Below are 24335 nucleotides of genomic sequence, written 5' to 3' on the forward strand. Positions count from 1 at the left end.
AACACGAGCCAGTTCGAGACTGCCCTTTCGCGTGCACGCTCCTTCGTTGGTCGACAGTGACAGCAATTGCTCGGGACACTTACCCGTAGTGGACAAACAATAATTATCGTGCACGTGTCCTCGACGAGTACGCGATTCGAACGATTTCTTCGTCCAGGCCACTTCTTCTTTCAAACGAATCCAAGACCACCGCGAGCGTTCGCTCGTTTTCGGATACTGTGCAGACGAAGATGATCGAGGAGCAAGACAAAATCCGCGCTGTAGCGTGCTCGTTCGGTTCTTCTGGAACGCGGATCGCCAACGAACGTTGAATATTCTCGAGAGGGCAGATTCTGCGAAGGAATCAACGGAGAATGGCGCTCGTCGTTATCGTCAAGAACTTCCAAGGACTCAAATACAAAGGAGAGAAGGCCGTCAAGGTAGACTTTCGGGGTAAGTGCAGAACTGCATCCTTCGATTGTAAGCCTCGCTATTTAAAGTATTTTGCTCGATAACATTCGCAAAGTGTCGAGAACAACGCTCTAAAGATTCTTTGAGGAGGCTTTTGAAGTTTGCACAGCTAATTGAACAAGAAGAGTTCTACTTACTTCAGTGCCTCGAGAAATGGGTCAACTTCGAGAATTCTTTTTAGAGAATTTGTGTGCTTCTTTTCAAATTTTACGCATGGTTTCGTTGATTGCTCGAGGAGGATCTAGAATTTTTATGGCTCAATAGGCAATGCATCGAAGCGTCTGGATCGGTTTCGCGCGCGATCGCAGTGAGAAAAAACATGCCTTCGCGGTGTCTGATGGACAGCCTTAAGAAATATACTCGAGTCATCGATTGAAGTCAAATCGTGATCCGTACGAAATTTGTATAAATAAATCTGGATAAGGTTCGTGAATTCTGATGAGTTTTGAACAACAAATCCTGTGACAAATCTTCAATTATACAGTTTTCAATTATTTCCAATCAAAATTTTGTCCTCATACAAATTTTCACAAAAGTTAACACAGCAATCAATGTAAGGAGCGAATACCTACACATCGCATTTACATTATCTTGACTATGTATTCAATTCATCACACTCTCTCATGGCGCACTTGGTAAAATAGAGTGCCCATTTATGCAATTACAAAAAGTGTTTACCCAGTAGATGTTTGCGGAGTTTTCCTGTTCCTTCTAGACGAGATACGCATATTTTATCGTAATTAAAATTCATACCATCCGGGAGTATAACGTACGTATTTTCATAGCCTCGTGGAAATATAAATCGCGTATGAAAATATATATTTCAAGAGGCGACTTCATAGAAATTGCTCCTTTCTCGATTAAGCGTGTATTTATTAGACTGCACGGACCAGTTTAATTTCAGATTTTTAATTATCGTCGTTTCAACATCGCTATCGGGTTCTCTTCGGGAAATATATTAATATAAAGGTTATGATCGGAAAGCGGATCGTTAATTACGGGCCATAATTGTCCAATAATCTAATAACTATTAAACTAAAATTTACTTTCCTGGATTTAATAAATCTAGAAATATCCTTCGTTATTTGTTTCTAACAAGCGATTCGATTATAAAATCGGGTGATTGTGTGTTCATAATTCTTTTAATAATGTAACCCTTCTATTTCTTTTATTTTTATTTCATTTTCGATCTAATTTTTATTTTGTTACTATTGCAAGCATTGCCATACCTGGATGAGGACATTATGCATGAATAATTGCGTGAAACGAGTTATTTACGTTGGCAGAGAAAATGTTAACGATCACAGGAATCGTTGACACGAAACATCGTTTCAGAAAATTGAAACGTAAGCGTTGACATACTTAGTTATCGACGATATGGAAAGGAAGTAAAATAATGTTTCCGAGATAAACGTGACGCGAGATCTACGCGATTATCGAAATAACGCGGTACGATAAACTCGATGAAAGTTTGAATCAATTATCCAATCGATACGGGAAAAGAGCGCAACATTAGTCGCGCGTTTGCGTGTGTAATGACTAGAAGTTTTTCGTCGTAATAACTTTCGCTATCGAGCTTCCGCAACGTCATTTATCGTGCAAAAAGACCGGATGTCACCTTACGGAAATTTGCCTGTATTATTCCGCAATTTTCAGAGGTAATCTGCTCTATATTTCCATTCTCGCAAAGTTAATCAGAATTATCGATTAAAATTAATCCGTCTATAAATAAGTGCTTCTATCCGGAGCAGCGATCTGCTGCACCTCTAACGTTCATAATCGGCACGGGATTTTCAATTTTTAACCTTTACACTGTCACACTCGGGTCATATTTAAAAGTTTTACCACGCATAAAATGTGATACTTAACGCTCGCGTGCCCCTATAGTTTATTTCTCTCCGATATACATTTTCCCCTGAATCTGGAGCGTATCTACCGTCGATACGTACCGACCAAAAGCAATTCCGATTCTTTTCCATAATTTACTTCGTTTTCGAGCGCTGCTTTTACAGATCTTTGAATTTTTAAATTTCATACTTTCGAAAAGTTTGAATCGACGGCATTTGGTATGTTTTCAACATTTATACCTGTCAAGTCAAGCCGATCGAATGCTTGACGTCGATTATTTATTCCTTTCTGCTCTCGAATATGCGAATGCGTATGAAAGGATGAATACCGCTCTTTGAAGTGAAAACTTTAATGTCCTACACGTTTGAATGACGCTGCACTAACGGGAATATTATTTTCATTCATTCATGAATATCTCGATAGTTGATGAGGTCACTAATTCTCTAAAGTTGCTCTTTCTCACTGAACATAATTTTAAGATGCATATTACTATTCACACTATTTTATGTATGTGAACAAAATTAGAAAAATCTAATTTATTTAACTTTATGTATTTTACAAATGTCTATTTTATATATAAATTGTGATCACACATATATGGCTTTCGCTGTTACTTAATTCTTGTAACTTAATTCACCTGTAAAAAGATTCAGAAACAAAGTACCTTTCGATATTATTATTCAAAATAATCCACCAATCTCGTATTATTTACGAAAATTATAAACTGACATTTATCACAGGCAATCGGATCTGTTTTAATTAATTCAATTAATGGAAAGATGAAAGCCATTACGTCGGAAGAGTGAAAGGTAGAAAAAATAGACGGAAATTGTGAATCACTCGCAATTATTTCTTCAGCAATGATTTCTTAGTTCTTCTTACTTAGTTACGCGTCGGTGTACACGTAGAATGTTCTATTATAAACATTAAATTCGTTTCTAGCTGCGTCACCCAACCGCAAACGCAATTAAAATCGTAACGTAACGTCGGTTGAATTAATTAGAAGGTTGGACTATTTTAATACTCGCCTACATCCAGATACTATCTGGATTTGCATTTCAAACAATTACATTCCGCGATATGGCGACGGTATTTCAGAATAGAGCAACTACTGGACACTTTTTAAAAACTGAGCCTACCCTAGGAATTGTACACGATTTTGCCATTTCACCGCCGTATAATTTGATTTCGAACAATCGTTGAAAACTGGTCTCATTTTCCATTATGAAATAGGATTGAAATCGTACGTGAATAATTTTAACGATGAAACGTCTGTATCATTTAATTGATTTCCAGCACTCTAACCAACGAGAAAATTTGACAACGGGGTTGTGTTTTTTAACGTTTCAGTGGCGCACAAAGCTTGGCCCAGGAGGCAATTCTTTCGTACATTTTTTACATAAGCTTGAAATTGTTCTATACAAATGTATTGACCCATATTTGCAAAATGGCTACCATTGATACATATTCACTACCTACACGAACCCGTAGTACTTTCTTCCGAACCAAGTACAAATTTCCGCATCCCGCGTGGTGCCTTTTATTTTTTCCCAGCATTTGTTGAATGCTACGTACCGCATTGCACACGGAAAACAGTATAGATATAATTGCTTCAGACATTGATTTATACTTGAATTGCAGTTGCGCGCGTTATGCTGCCACTCATACGGGTACACGCATATCGGCGAGATACGATTGATTGACGTTTCGCGGATCACTAAACGGTTTCCATAATCTGTCGTTCGTGAAACAATATTGTTTCGCTTTCATATGGACCTGGACAATTTGGTAATGCCAGGAATTCGTATCGAGATACGTGCACCGCTCGGTTAAGGGGTCTTTCTGGTGTAACGCCTGAAAAATTAGACAAGCATACATTAGGAATTTTTTCCGAGGTGCATAAAACAAAGAACGATTCCTATGCTTTTTTTTCTACCGATTATACTATTCATAAAAAGTGCGAAAATAGTTTTGTACTCTTTCTGAATAGTGTTATTAGCAGAAAAAACATTGGAGTCGTTCTTTATTTCATAAGCCTCGAAAAAAAATTCCTAAAGTGTGCTCAATTTTTCCATTCACCCACCAGAAAGATATCCCGTACCGATTTACACTATTTCTAACGTAATATTCGAGGTGTGGATAGGGTGTATCAAATTTTCGAAGTTGATTTCCTCTGGCTTTTAGAGGTAGCGCGATACCCTGAGGGAAAAACTCCTCTTATCGAGTGCAGCTAGTCGTTTCGTTTCGAATTTTGATATCCCAGGTCTGGTTCCAGCGATGAAAGGGTAATGGTTTAATTGACAGACGGAACTGTTGCTCCCAGCATCGAACAAATTGTACAAAGTGAATACCAAGCCAGCCCTTTGCAACCAATCATTCTCCCCTCGCGAATCTACATAATTTCTCCCTGATTCAGTCATACGACGAAGGGAATTTTCTTTGAGAACACGGTTTGGCATATTTTGCGAAGGATTTCTCTGGATTTAGTTATTCCATGGGGTTAGTATTACGGGGTAATATCCATATTTCATTCCTTGTCACTCGAGTCCAGAAATAGCTCGAGCTTTAAACGGGATAGGAGAGATCCCCAGGCCCTGAGTCTTTGGCGAAGACCTTCTTTGGACAATTTATGGAGTATCCACCTTTTCGTTTTACTCCCGTTCCCAAAGAGCTTCCAGTGACTCGCGAGCACAAACGGCGGATGGGTTTAGTTCAAAGAATTGACTTTCTGAGTCAGTTCTTCTGATGCAACTGTTGAATCTTCTTCAGTCGAAGTTTTCAGCGCTCAAAACAGTTTTACTTGTAGAATCATCGAGCTCCGACATATGGCTTCGACAATGCCAGGTGTGGAAATTAATTTTGTGCCTTTATTGTTGATCATTTATAAGCGTACCTTAAGTTTTTCAGTAGAAACGTTATTTTGTTCTTATACGATAAATGACCAACCTTCTAAGTTCTCGATCTGATCTCCATTATAACGAATCTGTATTTTGCGTGACTTAAGTCTTAACCTGATGGCCATTATAATTATTATTCCTCTGACAGATTACAAGTGTAGGTATTTCATAATTACTAGACGGTAGCTGTTTATGCATTTATAGCACGAAAATGTACGGAAATCTGTACGAATGTGCTCAAATGCAAAATTATATTAAATATCAACAATAATATACATTTTATACCGTTTGGAATATTAGACATACTTTAAGTTTTAAATATTTTCTGTATCTATGAAAATATGAATTTATATGAATATCCTCAGTCTAATAATTACAACATTTGTAAAAAACTAACGATAAGAAAAATTTGACGTATATCAAATTAATATCAGGTTGAAGGTTGGTACTGTACTGTACCAAAATGACGAAAACATCTGTTTTAACGAGAATTACAAGCTTCAGTATTAATGAGAAAACTTTTCCGTTTGCCCAACTGAAAACGTGAAACACCCTTAAAAACGAGCTGTTGTCTTTCCGTTCCCCTTTATGTTTGTAATATGCACGATCCCGCAAGATGACCAGGTACACGTTGGTTCATTTAACCTATCGATAGCCTTTGCAGTTGCACCCTCCAGATACTTACGCTTCGTTAAATATTTCGCGTCCCGCATCTGCGCTCGATCGCGTTAACTAGCATTGACTTAACGGCTTACTTTATCAACGTTTCCGTTCCCTCGACCCGTCAAACGGTTGACGTTCGTCTCTCTTATTTTTAGATGTTGACATTTCATCGAATGTTACGAGTTAAAAGTTCTTTGTTATACAGAGTGACCTGTTTGTCGGGAGCCTCTCGAGTACTCATCAACTTTGCAAGTTACCTTCTTTTTACTTATTTCACTCCAGATACCCAGAATTTCTGAAATAGTAGGCGTAGAAATTAAATTCGCTATAATCTCCTCGTGAACGAACATTTCTCAAAGCATTCACGCCACCTTTTAAATATATTTTGTGGAAATTCAAAGTCGACGAATCGATCATTTTTAAAGTTCCGTAGGACCCAATTTAAAAAAAAATATTCTTTCGCTTGCACTGCTCTTCGCCATGTTGATTCTTTTCTCAGATTTTCTGCGACGACTCTCAGCCCTTTAGAAGACACAAGATGAAGGTATTATCTCTAGAATCTCTGACAACGCTTTAACGTTGGAAGCGTGGACGAAACGACGATGCTTCCAATATTTAGGCACACGATTCTTGTTGTTCTGTCACAAGTGTGGATCCACCTTCAGCCTGAGGTCCTGGCCCTAGGGGTTAAAGGTTCATTTAATAGTGCCTGGCCTAGTTCACGGTGAGCTCGCGTGACATACGGTTGCGCGAGGTGCGTTCTTGCTCGACCCCTTTTAATGTTACGTTGTTTTTTCGGATTTACCTGATTAGTATGCACGCGTTGTAGCTTGTCGTGTATCGTGAAAATACAATTTCTTTTTATAGTCGTAAACATCTCTATATAACAGCTGTTTTTTAACGCCTCGACTGGCTTTATTTATAACGTTATAAATTGTTCCTTTAACGTGCGAACTACAGTTCATTTTATCGTACGGTTTCGTTCTGATTTAAACATTCTGGATGGAGGTGGTTGCAAAAGTTCAAGCTAATACAAAATAAGCTAATGACAACAAATTCCAGGCAACAGAGGAAAATAAACCGCTTCATGTGTAGGATTACTCGAGTATTAAAGTACGCACACTGCGAGTTTATTCTCGCTTATTTCGAGAAAAGATTGCGCAGTCGTCTCGTAATTTTCTCGTTTACGAAGTATGTCTTAGACCCAGAACACCGAGCGAAATAACCCTCGATAGAAATTAACGCGAGTTAAAATTCAAGCTTCCGTGCGTGCCTTAGGTAATGTTTCGGATTTCCCAGCGAAATGCGTAAGACTGGCTTGTTGCCGGGTGTACGGTAAAATTGTACAGAGCGAAACATTCCGTTCTTAATGAATGCATGTGTAACGAGAGGAAAAAAACGACTGTAAACGTTTTTCCATTCTTAATAGTAGACATTTTTAACCAAGCACGCTCTTTGTTTTATTCATTTTTATATTATACTAGGTGTAGAAACTAATTCTTTGATTTTTCAAGGTAAATTTATCATTTATTTAAAAGGAAAAACTATGCAATTTTTAATTTTTCCTCCAATTAAACTAGAGTAATAAATAATTCAATGTAAAGACAGTTCATTTCTACACCTATGTCCTATGTTCTATGTTCTTTGTCCTCACACTCGGTTAACAAAGACGTTAAAATTTCTCTTAGTTGAAATCATCGCGCATGATATGAATGATTGAAATTGGAAGTTAAATCCCTTACGCGCAAAGTAGATTGTAAAGGGATTATGCGGCTTGTCCAACTCTTAAAGGCGATTAAGTGAAAGTCTTGATTTCATTGTTATGTCTGGGTTGGTAGCAGAATGGGAAACTTGGTCGTAAATCAGCCACAATTGGCGCCATAAACTTTAAGCATTTCGGTACGTATAAAAGCCTTCCTGTAATATCGTAAATGTCCCTGCCCGTGAAATTACAACTGGGAGTAGAATCAATGTACGATGTCGCTTTTACATTGATGTTGATTACACTTTACTTCCACGTTTATTTATTAGAATAACCGCCACTTATCCTCGATGAAAATATGAGTAGGATGAATGGCTTCTGTTTACACGTCCAAAGTGCGTCGGAAATTTTAGAGCAGGAAAGCGTTAAATTCGCAAGGGGTTGCATTAATACAAAGAGTTCGTAAACACGGTTTACTCGATTCATAAACCTTGTAGTACATACAGTCCGTCACATAAGTATTCGTACTCTTTGTGCGTATTGAAGAAGTTTAAAATAGGTTTGCTAAATCATCTTTAAATTCCAATAATTCCTTTGTTGCAGGCGTTGCTCACTACTCAAAATGTCTCGAAGAAAGCTCAGATCACATCGCGGTGAACGAAGTAAGTTCAACTATAATTATTCCCTTCAATTACAAGTTGCGTCTGGTTTCGAAATCAGGAACGATAAGTATAATGCATCGCCGTTGCAGACGTATTCTTAATTTAAATGCATTATTCTGCTTCGAACTATAATTATTTCGGCCTTTGTCTTCGTTATCGTCGACACAATGCAATTATCACGCATTTACCAGCTGTTCGAAATGGACAGGTTCCAGGAAAGCTTCCATTCTTCGAGAATAAGTAGTCCTTGTCGTTATGGCCGAGCACTCATTATTATTTACATTCTAAGTGCGATATTCAAAAGTCGCGATAACCGCGATACGCGGAAATTTCATTTCCTTTTGTATTTTCTTTTTTTTTGTGCAATCTTAAGGTCTAAATTCGACATATATGCATGCAGTATACATTGTTTATCAACCGCTTACCATGACCTAGTTTTCCCTTTAATTAGAGCGATGTTGACGAAAACATTTTTGCGATTTAAAGCTGCGCGCATGTACAGCGAGTGTCTTATCGCATTAATTCATTTAATTTCCCGCTTTCGCGTTTCTTTTTGCGAACGAAGGCTTTCATGTTCGACTATCTCCTTGTACTGTGCTGCGAGTTGTTAATACTTCAAATTTCAACCGCGTTAAACACGCTCGTTGAAAGGATGCACGCTGCATAAAGTATTAAAGGTAAACCCATGAGAGAGTTTACTGTACAAGGTACGCGCTAAAACAAGTTGAAATTGTCACGAGAATATGAATCAGACTCTCGAGTTGTAATACTCCTCTATTTTATTGTACGATTTTGTATTGCATTATGCTCGTTTACAATTATCTACTGGTTTACTATGGTTTATCATTCCCCTTTAGCATCCCGTAGTACAGGTTTTTTGTTTCAATTGCACTTTGTTTCTCGGCCATTTTTATCGCATACAGTGCCAGTTACAGTCAAAGGTTTTAACGTTCGGAGAAGATTAAAACATTTATAAATTGTACGTCACGATGTGGGTCAATTAGATTTACGTTGTGGCGTGCTACATTGCGACAGTTATTTTTTATGAGAAGTTATAAACTTCATCGCCATGGCAATTCTCGCGGAACGACTTTTATATTAGCGATAAAAATGCAAATAATGTAATTACTTGAACGGGAATGGGAAAGGGATTGCTGATTACCATTTTTTGTTGTCTGTGTATAATTCAATCGTTGCATTCATTTATTTAAATTTTATATCATTGTTCAGAATGTTTTCACTCAGAAGTTCTTTTTCACGGAATTCGATTACGTTCCAAAATATAAATCGTTGTCGCTTGGCTGAACGTTATCGAAATTCCTTTAAATTTCGCTCAGATACGAAAATCCATCGCTGTTTATCAATATGTAATTGCAATCCTCCTATATAAGAAGATTTATTATCAAAACTAACACGTTTACTACATATTTATTTGGAAACATTAAACCTATCGAATAGTTTCTTTTTATATCAAAATTACCACTGCTTATCATCACAATACCTTTTTTAGAATTAAAACATATACATTATTAAAGTGAGACAGCATATTTTCGTAGCAAAATCGATTCACGGGTGGAGATTGCTACGCTTTGCGTGCATTCGATTAAAGCAAAAAAAGAAAATCCACTTAAAATTTGTCCCATGAGAGGTTATAGGTTTTCCGCTAGCTCGAACTCATTTTAACCGTATCGATGATAGAGTCTTTCCGTATCTATTCCACTTTGAAAGCTAATTCGCACGATGTCGTTCCAGCGAATGAAAGCATCGACCCATTACACCGGTCCTGCGTAAAGTAAGTTAAGTTCCGTAACCGGGTGTCGATAATGCGTCCAATTTTCTGATTGCTTGTTGCACAGCGCGTCGATAAACGGTCGTCTCTCGCACGTTTAAACTTCGAGTGAAGCGACGCAAAGCTAATCTGCTTGTCGCGTTGATTAACGATCATTTTCTGCGCGTGGGTGGCTGAAGCAGCCAAGGAACGGTTGCTCGAACAATACGGTAAAATATGATTTCCCAGCGTTATTCCGGCGGTGTATTAGTAAACAATCTAACGTTATATACGGAAAAACGGTTTCAAGTTGAAGAATTCAATATCAGACTAGGTAAAGCTTGGTTTAATTTCACGGTAGAAACAGATCTGCGAGTAGTACGGTCAGATGTTGTAGTCAGAGTAATTATTGACATATTGACCTTAATTTGGAACTCTATTACTGGAATTCCCTGCAGTAGACCGTAGATTGTCATAGATTCTGATAGATAAATAAAAATTGTTGAACCCGAAATTAATTTCAGGGTTTCACTTGGAATTTGGGCAGACCAGTGGACGAGGCGGAAGTATTGCAATTGGCGGTGGTGTCGCGCGGAGTTTTGAGGAATGAAAAAGTGATAGCGAAATATGGATTGGTCCTGCAGACTGTAGTGCGAGAAGGTCGAATTGCCGTCACGGACTCTCTGGTAGATCTCAACAACAAACCGCTTCCGGTACGTTGAAGCATATGTCGTCCGTGATTGCGATAACAGCTTCCGCGATCAATTACATCTTGTCGAGCGTTACGCTTCAATTGCTGATTTTAATGAGCCAAAATCTACGTCAACGAAAAGAGCGGTACAATTTCAGATGCAATTAATTCGAACGGTTCGATATGTTAGATAAGAAATAAGTTGAGAACTCTCGTCAAAAAATTGTAGGTAGAAATAACTTGTAGAATAAAAAAAAATTTTTACTTTAGCTATTCTACAAATTTTAATTCAACTGAAAATAATTTCGCTTCGAGTAATAAATTATTTATATTTTTTTTTTTTTCATGCGGACGTTTATTTCAAATATAAATCTTGAAAATATGAAACGACGTTAAACGGAGCGCATGTTAAATCGGCGAGCATCTGGTAGAGAAGTGCTCCCAACGCGTGGAAAATTCATTTGGTATGCGTAGGCCGTGGTTTGCTTCGAAATTCGATACAACCCCCCCGACGGAAGTTGCAGTTCGTACGCTGCATCGGAAATAATGGAGGACGAGCAACAGATGCTGATCGACATCGAGCAGAACATTGCGAATCTCGAGCGGAGCCTCGAGCAAGCCAATACCAGCTCAGCCAATGGCAAACGAAGGGGTTCCTGGCAGAGTCCCGAAAAAACTTCCAAAAGGGGTTTTCTGCAAAGGGGTAGCTCCCTGTCGACGGCTGAGAAGTCGCCAGATCGAAAGAGGTGAGATATTCTCGATAAGTCGGTTCCAGCTCCCGGATCGCGTTTCATTCTCCTCCGTAACATCGATTTTCCTTCGCTTCAGTTCTCGCTCCTTTGTTTTCATACTTCTTCGACAGAAATAAGAAACTGTAAGCAGGAACCATCGAACCGAGGATATTATTTCTCTCTTAAGAATTCTTGAGCAGCGGAGTGGCTCAGTTTTTCTTTGTTCTTTTTAAGTAAAGTATAAAGGTTACTTGGGATTTCATGAGTATGAAATGGAAAGCATGTATTTGATTGAATATGAAACGTTTGAAAACATTTTGTCCGTGCAGCCGAAGTTCGACGTTGAAAAGTATGAGATCGTTCATGAAGCTGGGGAAACAGAGGCCATCCAGGGCTCGATCCTGCGACAGCGGCTCGGAAACTAAAGAGTTACTCGAAAGAAGAGACTCGAGTTGTGCAACTTCCAACGAACCCTCGAGAACGAACTCGATGACTTCTTTAGAAACGAACGCCTCCGACTACGACAGCCAGGTCAATGTAAATTCGTCGGAGGTACTGGACGCGATCGTCAAACCAACGAAAAAAGCAAAACCCAAGGTTCGATAGATCTTAATAATCCTGATCATTTTCATATAAAAATAATCTCCTTCTGTTATTGTCTCATGGTAAGACTACTTTAGAATAGCCTGCTTTGTTTCAGCTATAATGTTTGTTTTCGTTCGAATTTACGTTTTTCTCAACAAAGGACGTATTCAACTGTAGTCATGCACATGATAACACGTACATTAACCTATTTAAAAATCGAAAGTTAATATATATTGCAATATAGACCAGGATTTGAAATTTACCAATCGAAAAGCAATTATCGTCGCGCAGTTCGTGTTTTCATTTCCATTAGACAGAAAAGCGTGGAATGGACGTTAATAATTGTCGTCGATTTGTCGACGTTTCCGCGATATTCTCCGGGATCGCGTGGAAGGGTCGTTAACGTATTCCATAGGGACGCCGTCGAATGGAAATTTACAAATGGAAGAAATGGAGAGCGGTCGAGAGCTCGCCATCGAGTCGCACCAGTAAGGGAAAGGAAATAAATAAATTGCGCGACGAATTGCACTACGAACTCTGCATAAGAATCCGCTCGCGTTTGTCTTCGACCCGGAGAGTATCGACGTCGCTTAATTTCTTTTTTCTATCCCGGAATCGACGATCATACGATGCGTGAGCAAACTTTTACTGCGATACGATTAACATTTTTACGGTTGAATAACATAAATATAACATTTCTTTAGGTGTAGACATTAATTCTGTGTGTCTATATTCAATCGTTCATAACTATAGTTTTAGTAAAAATATCTATTATCATTAAATTATCAATTTTCTAAGTTCTCAACATGTTTTCCAATATAACGAGAGACGTCCTTAAGTGAATCGGTATTTAAAAATCGCCAGAAAATTTTGTCCCAGTTTCGCGTCCAGCAAAATCGATGTACTCGAATAACGCCAATGGGTGATTACCTATTGGGTATCGGTTTTACACATTTGATACTGTGAAATTAATCGGTGATCGCTGAAAACAATGGTGTCTGTGTTCTAGTGTCCTTGTATAATAACATAGATGGTTGCGTTACGAATACTCGTTTCTAACATCCTGTATCTCTATGATTTCGCTGTTCGAACTTGTGTTCTACAGACCACGGACACCGGGCAAACTGCGTTAAAGGCGCAGGACTATCAAGTCTGCATTACCATAATCGAAGCGAGACAGTTAGCGGGCTTGAACATGGATCCGGTCGTTTGCGTTCAAATCGGGGATCAACGAAAATATACCAGCGTCAAGGAATCTACAAACTGTCCGTACTACAACGAAGTAAGCTTTATTTTCGAAAACCTCAGTCCATGAATAACGTATCACGAAGTTTGAGAAAGCTACATTCTTTATCCAGAGACACCCCGTATACGAACGTGAATTTATACATCACATAAACTCGAAACGAAACGGCAGCCCTCGAATTTCGTTGATTGGTATCAGACCTGGGCAAGTTTTAATTAAAATGAAAATACGAAATAATTTATTTTGGATTTTTTTCCATTACGGTTATTTGAAAAAAAAAAATAATATCAATTAATTAGAAATAATAACTATTTCCAATAAAGAATTATTTCGTTACTCTTTCATTTCGGATTTTTTATTTTCTGATGTTATACTTTCGAAAAATTTGTTTCATAATTGGATAACCATTTCATATATACAGGTCACTCTGCTGGTTCCAGCTTGTGCACAGTTCAAATATATTCGTTTCACAATTATTAATTTTACAAACATATCAAACAATTATTTCAAATATTTGTAAAATAAAATAATACGTTATTTGAAATAATATTCCAAGAAATGTTATTTCAAAAGTGATCGGAGATATGAAAATAATTACGAAATAATTCAACGTGTTATGCTCAGGTCTGATTGGCATAATTATTATAGAAATACACACGTAATTGTCATTTAAAATGATTATTCCTTTAAAATAACGTACGTGCGTTTCTATTTCAGTACTTTGTCTTCGACTTTCACATGCCGCCCGTGATGCTTTTCGACAAAATAATCACGCTTTCGGTAAGTAGAATCAAAATTATCGTTGATTTATCGTCGCTGCTCCTTATAGAAGTTAGGAAGCCGATCGCTTCGGTAGGCATTTAGCCAATTAGTCTACGTCGATACTTTTCACAAATATCGTAACGCGCCGCCAGTAAATTGCTAACCGCGCTTAGCTTAATTACAATGTTTTCGGTAGTCGAAAGCATCAGGTGTTGACTCGTAAATTGCTTCTTTTTATCAATAAATCTTGTAATCGCGATGGGCGTCACGTGGTATGATTCATTTAAGAAGAATCTAAGCTTCGGTTGCGCCTTGAAGCGATAAAAACGAGTTTAAACGATAAATTGGAATTACTCGAGGAGCAACAAAACACGCGCAGCCACTCTCCTTGATAGAAAAGTGATTCCGGATTTCTCGAGTGTAAATTCTCAAATAAACGTGGCAACGGTACACTCCGGTTCTATAAACAGTCAATTGAAAACGTAACTCTACCGCAAGTGGGTCTTGACTCGGGCGAATTTATCGAATGCGTTATTGCAAAGGCAATATCGACTCGAGTATTATTGTTTCTTAATTAATATACGTGTTCGTTGAATAGTATGCTCCTCTCTTAAATAATATTTTCACGCCAAGCAACAATACATATGAATATTACTATATTTATCGTTTGAAAGGTGTCGATTACCGGTGACGTTGTATTTAAGGGAATAAATGCTTTCACCTGTCATTAAGACACGTGAGAAGCAAATAATTTGAACGACGCATGATCGTGAGAAGAAATGATCGTGTTCAAGTATCCAAAATATTTATTAATTTCTATAAACGTTTTCTTTCATTAATATTGAAAACTGTTTCAACCTTGCTTTCTATCTATTTCATGAGATAAATCTCTCGAACGCGATGATACCTTTCCATGAATCTGAAAAGTAAGAGTAGAGATAGATCGTGATACGCGAAAGTAATTACGCATGCTTGCTCGATCAAAAGTGAAAAGGATAGTTTTGCGTACAAACAGAAGCAAGAAGAGGTGACGACGATATGAAAATTCTAAGGAATATCCGACGTTCCTGCTTAAAAATATTTGTAATATTAATCGAAATAATTTTGTTAGTATTAACGAAGAGGTGGTTCGCAAAAACGAAAGAGGCGGAGTTTACGTGTTCGGTGTTAATAGGAAAAAGAAATGAATACAGGTTACCCGAAGTGAAAAAACCTTCTACTGGTACGCAGGTGCAGCAATCGCGGAATCTCTTACGCGCTAATCTAACGCTGGGCAGCTTTAAATTAGACATCGCGACCGTGTGGGCACAACCAGGTACAATTTTTCAACCGTCCGAAAGTGACGCTAAAATCTACTTTTCGATCATTGATTAAATGTCTCTCATTTTCTATCAAGACCGCGCGCGCGCGGTAAGAAACGAGCGAAAAGTAACACAGACAAACACGTGATAAAAGACGACAGGATGTTATTCCGTAGTATTTAACCTAATTTTCAAATAATCATAGTTAAAAAAAGAGCGTTGACAAAATTCAAACGTTCGTCACTTTTTATTTTTGTCCTGTACTATCATGTACAGAAGCATTTACATTCCCCAAGTATTTATTATGTAAAATAAAAATTCATAAAAAAGATTCGTATTTACACTGTTTTTTTCCCCTATAGTTTGGTAAATAAAAAAACGACCGGTTTGAAATAACGCGGTGCAGGGTACAGAGAATGAACGGGAAACCAAATATTCCGTTTTAATCTGATACAAATAATATTTTTACATTGTATTCGTTATGCTCCGGACGTGGCGCGTTACAAACATTACGTTTTACGTTGCCAGTGACTTTTAGCGCGAATTGAGCTTCATAATAAACTTTAAATACGTTCGATCGACATAAAATTTAAATATCGTTTATTTGTGTTCCAAGGTAATTAATTGGATCTCGCGTTGCAAAAATAGAACGTAATGCGAACGTTACTGGCATTTACCGTCATGCGTGCTTGTTACGCGGTAACCTTTTTTCGCTGCCGCTTGCGGTGTAAGTGATTAAATTAAGAATTCTGGAAAATTGTGCAATCAAGCGCGAGGTTGAACAATATGCATTTTCAATCGGGAATAGGAATTTCTACAGAAAGCCAGTGACGATGAGTTGAAATTCTTGATACACGTGATATCGATGATAAAATTGTAAAGCTGCCGAAGAGACGGACGAAAAAATCGAATAAATAAATACTCGTGACGAATAATCGTTGCAAACTCTCACGTTCTGCTTCTCATTTTTATCTCGTACCTTTTCAGCGCAAGCCTTCTTCAACCCTTTTGTATATATGCACATCGCTTTCTATTAGGTTTAGAAGTTAATTCTGTGCCTCTATACACTCGTAATCCTAAGAAATATTTACCAATTGTTTCGTTGCGATAAAGTACCAATGAAACATACGGATTTTATTTTAGATATACACAGAATCATTTTCTACACCTTATATTATATCCAAAGCATGCCGCTTCTGTCGCATGGAACTACATATTACGATAATTCTTACGATCGAATATATCCTTAATGGAAGAAACGAGTGACTTATCATTCTTTTCTGCAGCGTTTGTTCTGCAGACAAATTAACAAGCTTAAAAGTAGACTGATCGTGTTAGATATCGGTTAATTCTTCCATTCCCGCTATAGTTATATTCAGAATTAGTAGTATTAACCTAATCTGAGCATGAGTTCACATCGTTAATACGAATTTCTAATTAGAACAGATTTTCATCGGAAGCGAATGACTGCAGGAGTTGCATCTTTCTACACGTTCATATATCACCCCATTGAATGGTGTCTTACGATTATTCATGAAACGTTTCTTCGCTTCGACTCTCTTGTTTCTTTGTGCGTCGTTATTTAATAAGAGACACGGTCTAACAAAATTGTCTGGTCCGTAGATCACCAGTTTTACCATAAATGGGCGTTGCTAACGGACCCAGACGACGTGGCTGGTGGTCCAAAGGGCTACCTAAAGTGCGATATAAGCGTGATCGGAAAAGGCGACACCGTGAAAATACCTCCGAAGAGCGAAAAAGACGAAGACGACATCGAGGGGAATCTGTTGCTTCCGGATGGCGTGCCTATCGAGAGGCAAAGGGCGAAGTTCATCGTTAAAGTTTACAGAGCCGACGGTTTACCCAAAATGAACAGCAGCATCATGGCGAACGTGAAGAAGGCCTTCACGGGGGAGGTCAAGGATCTCGTCGATCCTTACGTTCAAGTGTCCTTTGCTGGATTGACCGTAAGATCAGTGAAACTTTTTCAAGCTTTTGACGAGATTTCGCATAATATCATAAGTGGCATAATGATTTGTAGAACAACCTGCTATTACATCAAAATCTACGATCACAATTGGCGATCGTAGATTTTTCATTTTCGTTTCCGCCATCGCTGTTTGTGTAAACGAAAAAAAAAAAAACTTGTTATCTATCTCTCATATAATTCAGGGTAAGACGAGCGTTAAGAGGCACAGTTACGCGCCGGTTTGGAACGAACAGATCGTTTTCACGGAAATGTTTCCACCCCTCTGTCAAAGGATTAAAATTCAGCTATGCGACAACGACCCGGTTCACGCCACCGTAATTGGCACGCATTTCGTCGATCTGAAGCAAATTAGCAACGACGGCGAAAGGGGATTCCTACCCACGTTTGGGCCAGCGTTTATTCATTTCTACGGAAGCATTAGGGATTACAGCCTCATAGACGAACACTCGACGCTGAACACGGGACTGGGCGAAGGAATCTCTTACAGAGCAAGGTTTTCTTAATCGAGCCGTTCACTGCACGAATCGATTAACTCCACTTTTTGAAAAATCTGAAATTCAAGCGCCAAAGCACTTGATGTAGTCGTATCTTTTTATATTTCAAATAACTTTCTCGAAAAGGAAACAACTCTTTTCAATATTTATTTGAATTTATATTATACAGGGAATTTTAAGAAACATTATTGCATCGCAATAGTCAACTTTTTGTTTAACGGAGTTAATCGATTTGTGCAATGAATGGCTCAATTAAACATTCTAAAATGTTTCTTTTTCTCATTGTATCGTATAGATGGTGTTAGGTACTGTTGTTTAATTTTTCACTGAAACGACTCGTACTTGTCACATTCCAGATTATTAATAGCGATCAGAACGGAAATAAGTGATAACGTTGAGATGACTCCATCGGAGGTCGAGGTGGAACCAACTGTGATCGTCAACGAAACTGCTTACGCGAGGAACGAGGAGTTTTTCCTCTTCTCCACGATAATGGACGCCACAATGATCGACAAGAAACTCGGCGACAAACCGATGTACTTTGAAATATCGATAGGAAACGCGGGGAACGCCTTGGACGGTCACAACGAAAGCTCCAAAGTTAGTTTCGTACATATTGACAACTTATAAAATTAAAAAATATACCATATTAAAGCGTGATAGCAGATATTTATGTTGAAATCGATTTACAGATAAAAATTGCTTTGGTTTCAATTAAAACGGATGTAGGAAGTATCGAAATAATATGATTGAAATTTTAATGTAACAAAATTTGCACACTAGATGGCAAAACGCTGTTGATAATGAAGGCGTTCGGATTTGTCGTTTTTAGATGTGCGAGATAGGGCCGAAGAGCGGGACAAGCGGAGAGCAAGAGGAGTTGCTGGAGGTGTTGAGCGGATCCTGGCAGAGCACCACTCCAGCATGCAAACCGATGACCCACGACAAGACTTATTATTTTTTACCATACTGGGACGACAAGCCTTGTCTCCATGTTCGAAGTATTTGGCCAGATTACAGGCGTAGAATGTACAACAGCAATATAATTAGCAAAATCGCCGACAAGCTGGTAAGTGGAAGACGTAAATCTCAGAGCCATTTTGAAATGAAATCAACGACGATCACGAAGACCTTCTCGAGGTTCGATATCGATCGACACTGGACGCGTTACGGCATAGCACTGTCGTTTCTTCGACTTTGATTTAGGAAGAAGGTCTTTCGGAGGCACAACTGCACGCAGACGATTCCTCGAGCGAGAAAATCTTGAAATCTGCTCTCGAGGAATTGAGCAGCAACTGCAATCGATACGTCAGCATCAGCAAGTCGTGTCTCACCGGGCCAGGGGTTGGGAAAACGAAGCTCGACAAGGAGAGAATGAAACTCTGTCAAAGGGAATTGGAGAATATAGGAATCATGGGGAGAAACCTTAAAGCGGTTGTCACTAAAAGTAGCTTCAAGGAAAGATTCAAGACGGCTCAGGGTTACTTGCAAAAGTTAAAATTTCTCGTCGAAGATGTGAGTACCATACAAACCTAGCTTCTTAGATCGGTCCTATAAATATTTGTAAATAATAATAGGTTATAGTAGTAAGTAATAGAAAAATTTATTTGGCAATGTGAAACTCGTTTAATATAAAACCCTGTCTTGTAATTTCAGCCTCAAGATTCTTTACCCGATGTCTTCATTTGGGTAATTAGCGCAGGACGACGAGTGGCTTATCAAAGAATACCAGGAAGGGAACTGATTTACTCGATCGTTGACGAGGAATGCGGCAGATACTGTGGCAAAGTGCAAACCATGTTTCTCAAAGTATGTTATGACGTTGTCTGATTAGCCACCGTCTGATACCACTTACACAAAAACATGTCTGCCAGCAAATTTATCTTACGTTAAACGGATAGCTTCCAGGAAAGAAAAAGTTCGGACCTTCCGGCTGGGCGATACAGACGAAGCTGCAAATTTACATGTGGCTGGGTATCTTGAAGCACAAGAAGTACTTTATCCAAGGCTTGCCGAAAGGATACGAACTCAGCCATGAATTGAAGAACGTCGACAGGCCGCGAGCGTTACCACCCACTATTATACATTACGTTGACAAACACGTGCGTGTCTGATGCGTAAATACCTTTCCAATGCAGTCACTCGGTATCCATCCATTGAAAAATAATGTTGTTCTCTTTAAAAGGAAGTCAGGTCCGAAAGGGTCAAGCAAAGATGAGAAATTGAAATAATTTGTCGAATTTAAATTATAGTATTTACACATGAATATATTTACAATTACAAATTCGTTTGGAAAATTGAAGCATTCATTTAAATTAGACAAATTTCTTTAATAAATACAGAGGGTACGAATACTTATGGGATTAACTGTACGATTCGTAGAAACAAATTTTACATAATTTAACGACTTCCATCACCCTCCGAAAACAGAATTTTTCCCCAAGTGCACCGGCGCACTTGCAGTATGCAGTTACACTTTCTTACGTAATTTTGTAATAATTATTGAGTAGAAGTTTCAGCTGAGAGCGCACATGTATCAAGCCCGATCTTTGATCGGCAGCGACGCATCCGGTCTATCGGATCCATTCGCGAGAGTAATCTGCGGTGAGTTTTGCAAGTCCACGCAAGTGATAGACGAAACTCTGAGTCCCACGTGGGACGAGCTGCTTCTCTTCGACGATATCTTGATCTACGGCACCGACGAAGAGATCAAAAAGGATCCACCGTCGATCGTCATCGAGATCTTCGACCAAGATAAAGTGGTGCGTCAGAGCTGTAATTTTTCTCGAATTTCAATCTCCCTTTTCGTTCGTATATCGCGGTATTGTGTTTCTTATGTTATTGTAATTCTCTTTTTACAGAGTCATTTTGTATCTACGGACATAACACTGCATGAGGGCTCTGCTTTAACAGTTTGTATACAACATACGACATATAGATATCAAATTACACTATTAACCACACGCCACAACACTCTACCCTTGTAGGCATCAAACATACGCACAACACGACACGCTTTCACATTTCGCTATTCGCTATCGGCTGCACGATGATTACGATAGAAGTAAGCACAGCGTAAGAATATCGTTTGTATGTTTCGACCCTGATTTTAGTTCTCTTTCGGTTCATCGGTATTATTTAAGGGAGGCCCCCGCCACGAAAACTAGCTACCAGTAGTTATTCAGACAAAATTTTGAAGGATAAAATGACAAAAAAATCTTATCGAACGAGTAAAATGCTTGATGATAGTTAAAAACAAATCACTCCCCCTTGTGTGTGCATAATTCGACTTGTGGATGAAATTAGAAGTTCGTGGAGATCGGTTGAGAGGAACACGGGACGTTCTAGGGCAAGTCGGAATACATAGGACGAGCAGTCGCGCGACCTCACGTGAAGCTCGCCTCGGAAACTTACACGCCACCAGAATTTCCTCCATCTTTGGAGTGGTACGACGTGACCAGAGGCGCAGCGAGGGCGGGCGAGCTTCTTGCAGTTTTCGAATTGCTCGAGTATCCTTCCACCAGAGATTATGGCTTTCCAACGCTGCCGGACCCGAAGGAAAGAACGATTCAATCGCACGCCGTTGCTCAGGACCAAGGACCTATTCTTCCAGTTCCTATTGGCATTCGACCAACCCTCTCCAAATATCGGTGAGACCTCCCACGTTCTCCAAAGGCTTTCCTGATTCTTTCCATTACTCTGGACTTAATTTGTAATTTTTAGTTCTTTTGGGATTATCGATGAAAAGATAACTTTTTGCAAAGAAAATAAAATTATATAAAAGTTTGACATTCGAATATTTGTTCAATAACATACGATTTTAAAATTCCTTTAAGAATGAAAAATATCGATTCAACTCCTTTGATCACACACTGTAGACTGTCAACAAAGCAATTCCTTTAGGGACACGAGTCAAAGGTTCATTTATCAATAATAGATGTTTATTTACAGTAACATAAAAGACGACATTCTAGAGTGCCGGATAAAAATGAGCATTTATAACTTTGTACTTTGTTTTACACCACAGAATCGAGGTTTTGTTTTGGGGCTTGCGAGATCTGAAGAGGGTACATTTATTAACCGTGGACAAGCCGCGCGTGGACGTCGAGTGCGCTGGTCACATCCTTTATTCCTCCGTGATACCGAATGCAAAGAAGAATCCGAATTTCAATACGCCGATCAAGTTCTTGGAGCTGGAGCTACCGGAACAGGAACTTTATCGGCCACCGTTGACAATCAGAGCGGTGGACTGCAGAAGCTTTGGCAGATACACTCTCGTTGGCACGCATACGATCAATTCTATTCACAAGTACATGTACTGTCCGCAGACCAAGAGAGCGAAGGACGCTGAAGAGAGGAAAAAGAATCTTTATCAGTTGCAACAATATACAGGTGATGTATACGCATAACTCTTATTTCATTCTAATAATTATTGGGTGTATACATTTATTCCGTGTCTTTCTAAAGTAAATTCGCTATTTATTTGCAAAGAAAAGACAACTTTTAATCTTCCTTCAGTCACGCATTCGAAGAAAGGATACATTGATTATAAAAACAAAATGTAGAAGCAATCATCTGGTAGATGAAATTCTTTATCAGCTTCTGTTTCATTTTAACGTAGGCTTCGACGCGTCGAAAACGAAGTACCAGCAGACATCTCTACCAGAGTCCCTGGCAGATCTCGAATTCAATTGCGGAGACACGATCATTACCTTGGGTTTAGACCCAGGATGGCCAACGAAGAAAGACAAAACGGAGCAAAACATACGAAAGAAGCAAAGCCTGGTTTACGATGGGAGCACTGGTAAGCTTGCCATTTCTCTCGAACGAGATGGGAAGTAAACGGAAAAACGTGGGCTTATCTTTCCAGGGGATTTCTCAGTCTTCGAGGACGAGGACGGCTGCCAGGACTGGTGGACGAAGTACTTTGCCTCCGTCGAAGCGATGATAGAGGAAAACAAGGAACTCCGTAAAGAGAAATCAATTTTTCAAACTCAATCGAACGGCACCGCTTCGATGTACATGGAGGAGAGTTACAATCAAAGTCAAGGGAACGTCTCGGGAGAGAAGAGCCCTGGCGTGACGGCGAAGAAACTATTCGGCCTAAAATCGACCGCAAATGCGGCAAGATTCGTCTCGAAGCTCAGCCCCAGGCACAGTTGTCGAAAGTTCCCGAAAACAGCACTTTTGAAAATCTATCCGAACGAGCTGGAGGCTCAGCCAGAGTTCGAACACTTCAAGGAATGGTTGCACACGTTCGAGCTGTATCGTGGCAAGAAAACTGGCGACGAACCCGAGGACGAGTCCCGAATCGTCGGCAGTTTCAAAGGCGCTCTAAAGGTTTACAAGTGGCCACTTCCAAAAGACCTGATTGATCACACGGTGATGGGCTTCGACCCTCAATACGGTTTCTTCCAAGGTGTACCTTCGAACGAACCGATTCACGTCCTGGTGCGAGTTTACATCGTCAAAGCAAACGATCTCCACCCGTGCGATTTGAACGGCAAGGCGGATCCTTATGTTGTTCTACAACTGGGTGGCAAGAGGATCAGCGACAAAGAGAATTACGTGTCGAAGCAGCTCAATCCCGTGTTTGGCAAGTACGTGTACGGATTCGCGATAATTGACTCTCGTAGACGCGATTGGGAGAAGTAAAATTTGATTTTATTTGGAAGGTGTTTCGAAATAGAGGCGACCTTCCCTCAGGATTCGTTGTTGACTATTCAAGTGCTGGACTGGGATTTGGTAGGCGCCGACGACATGATCGGTGAGACGAAGATTGATTTGGAAAATCGATTTTATAGTAGGCATCGCGCAACTTGCGGTCCAGCCAAAAGATACGACGAGTAAGTTTCCCTTATTTGAAAAGGTGGAAGGTCACGGATGATACAAATTTTTGTGGTCCGATTTAATGCGTATGCCATAGCCCATAACATCGTGAAAGATAGTTCCTACTATATTTCAGATCTGGTTACAACAAATGGAGAGACGCCATGAAGCCAACTCAAATTTTATCGAAACTTTGCAAAGAAGGGAAGGTGGATGGTCCATTGTACTCTCATGGGCAAGTGACAATCGGTAGGAAGACGTTTTCTCTATCGAACGAAGAAATGGAATATTACGTTCACTCCAAAGGCAAGTGGCATTCATTTGCATTCGGATGTCGACTTTTATCTTTCGCAAGTTATTTATTTATGGATATCATTGTATTACTCGTTTAGGCATAGAGGAACACCTTGCGTTGGCAGTTCTTCATCAATGGCATGCTTTCCCGCGAATTGGTTGCGCGTTGGTTCCCGAGCATGTCGAAACACGACCCCTTTACAATCCTGAGAAGCCAGGAATAGAACAGGGGAAGCTAGAATTGTGGGTGGACATGTTCCCCATGGATATGCCTTCGCCAGGACCATCGATCGACATTTCGCCAAGGAAGCCAAAGAGTTACGAGCTCAGGATTATTATTTGGAATACGGACGACGTGGTGTTGGAAGACGACGCTTTCTTCACGGGCGAGAAGATGAGCGATATTTACGTGAAAGGGTACG

At 39.3% G+C, this 24335-nt stretch overlaps 1 protein-coding gene and 1 long non-coding RNA gene across 5 annotated transcripts in view; one reads left to right on the forward strand and one right to left on the reverse strand.

Moving 5' to 3' along the window:
* LOC128874951 (otoferlin-like) overlaps nt 1-24335 on the forward strand; it is a 27161-nt gene continuing 2826 nt past the window's right edge. Inside the window, exons 1-24 of one of the 4 annotated variants that reach the window (XM_054120159.1) lie at nt 1-432; nt 8164-8222; nt 10515-10703; nt 11156-11427; nt 11742-12009; nt 13103-13279; nt 13961-14023; nt 15236-15320; nt 16930-17273; nt 17479-17789; nt 18147-18390; nt 18623-18859; nt 18997-19305; nt 19447-19599; nt 19692-19892; nt 20301-20552; nt 20652-20702; nt 21139-21440; nt 21818-22182; nt 22412-22594; nt 22661-23390; nt 23466-23636; nt 23756-23925; nt 24012-24330. In XM_054120159.1, the coding sequence (XP_053976134.1) occupies nt 354-432; nt 8164-8222; nt 10515-10703; nt 11156-11427; nt 11742-12009; nt 13103-13279; nt 13961-14023; nt 15236-15320; nt 16930-17273; nt 17479-17789; nt 18147-18390; nt 18623-18859; nt 18997-19305; nt 19447-19599; nt 19692-19892; nt 20301-20552; nt 20652-20702; nt 21139-21440; nt 21818-22182; nt 22412-22594; nt 22661-23390; nt 23466-23636; nt 23756-23925; nt 24012-24330 (5534 nt within the window). In that variant the 5' untranslated portion in view covers nt 1-353. The remainder of the gene's footprint in view (nt 433-8163; nt 8223-10514; nt 10704-11155; nt 11428-11741; nt 12010-13102; nt 13280-13960; nt 14024-15235; nt 15321-16929; nt 17274-17478; nt 17790-18146; nt 18391-18622; nt 18860-18996; nt 19306-19446; nt 19600-19691; nt 19893-20300; nt 20553-20651; nt 20703-21138; nt 21441-21817; nt 22183-22411; nt 22595-22660; nt 23391-23465; nt 23637-23755; nt 23926-24011; nt 24331-24335) is intronic. The other 3 variants (XM_054120160.1, XM_054120163.1, XM_054120164.1) reach the window with 3 other exon arrangements.
* LOC128874954 (uncharacterized) lies at nt 8562-10177 on the reverse strand. Its single transcript, XR_008456714.1, has 2 exons — nt 9724-10177; nt 8562-9604 (listed from the first exon to the last, which is right to left on the reverse strand). It is a non-coding gene; the product is annotated as an uncharacterized LOC128874954 (long non-coding RNA).

The sequence above is a fragment of the Hylaeus volcanicus genome, chromosome 4 (assembly GCF_026283585.1).
Source record: "Hylaeus volcanicus isolate JK05 chromosome 4, UHH_iyHylVolc1.0_haploid, whole genome shotgun sequence".
Taxonomy (NCBI): Eukaryota; Metazoa; Arthropoda; class Insecta; order Hymenoptera; family Colletidae; genus Hylaeus; species Hylaeus volcanicus.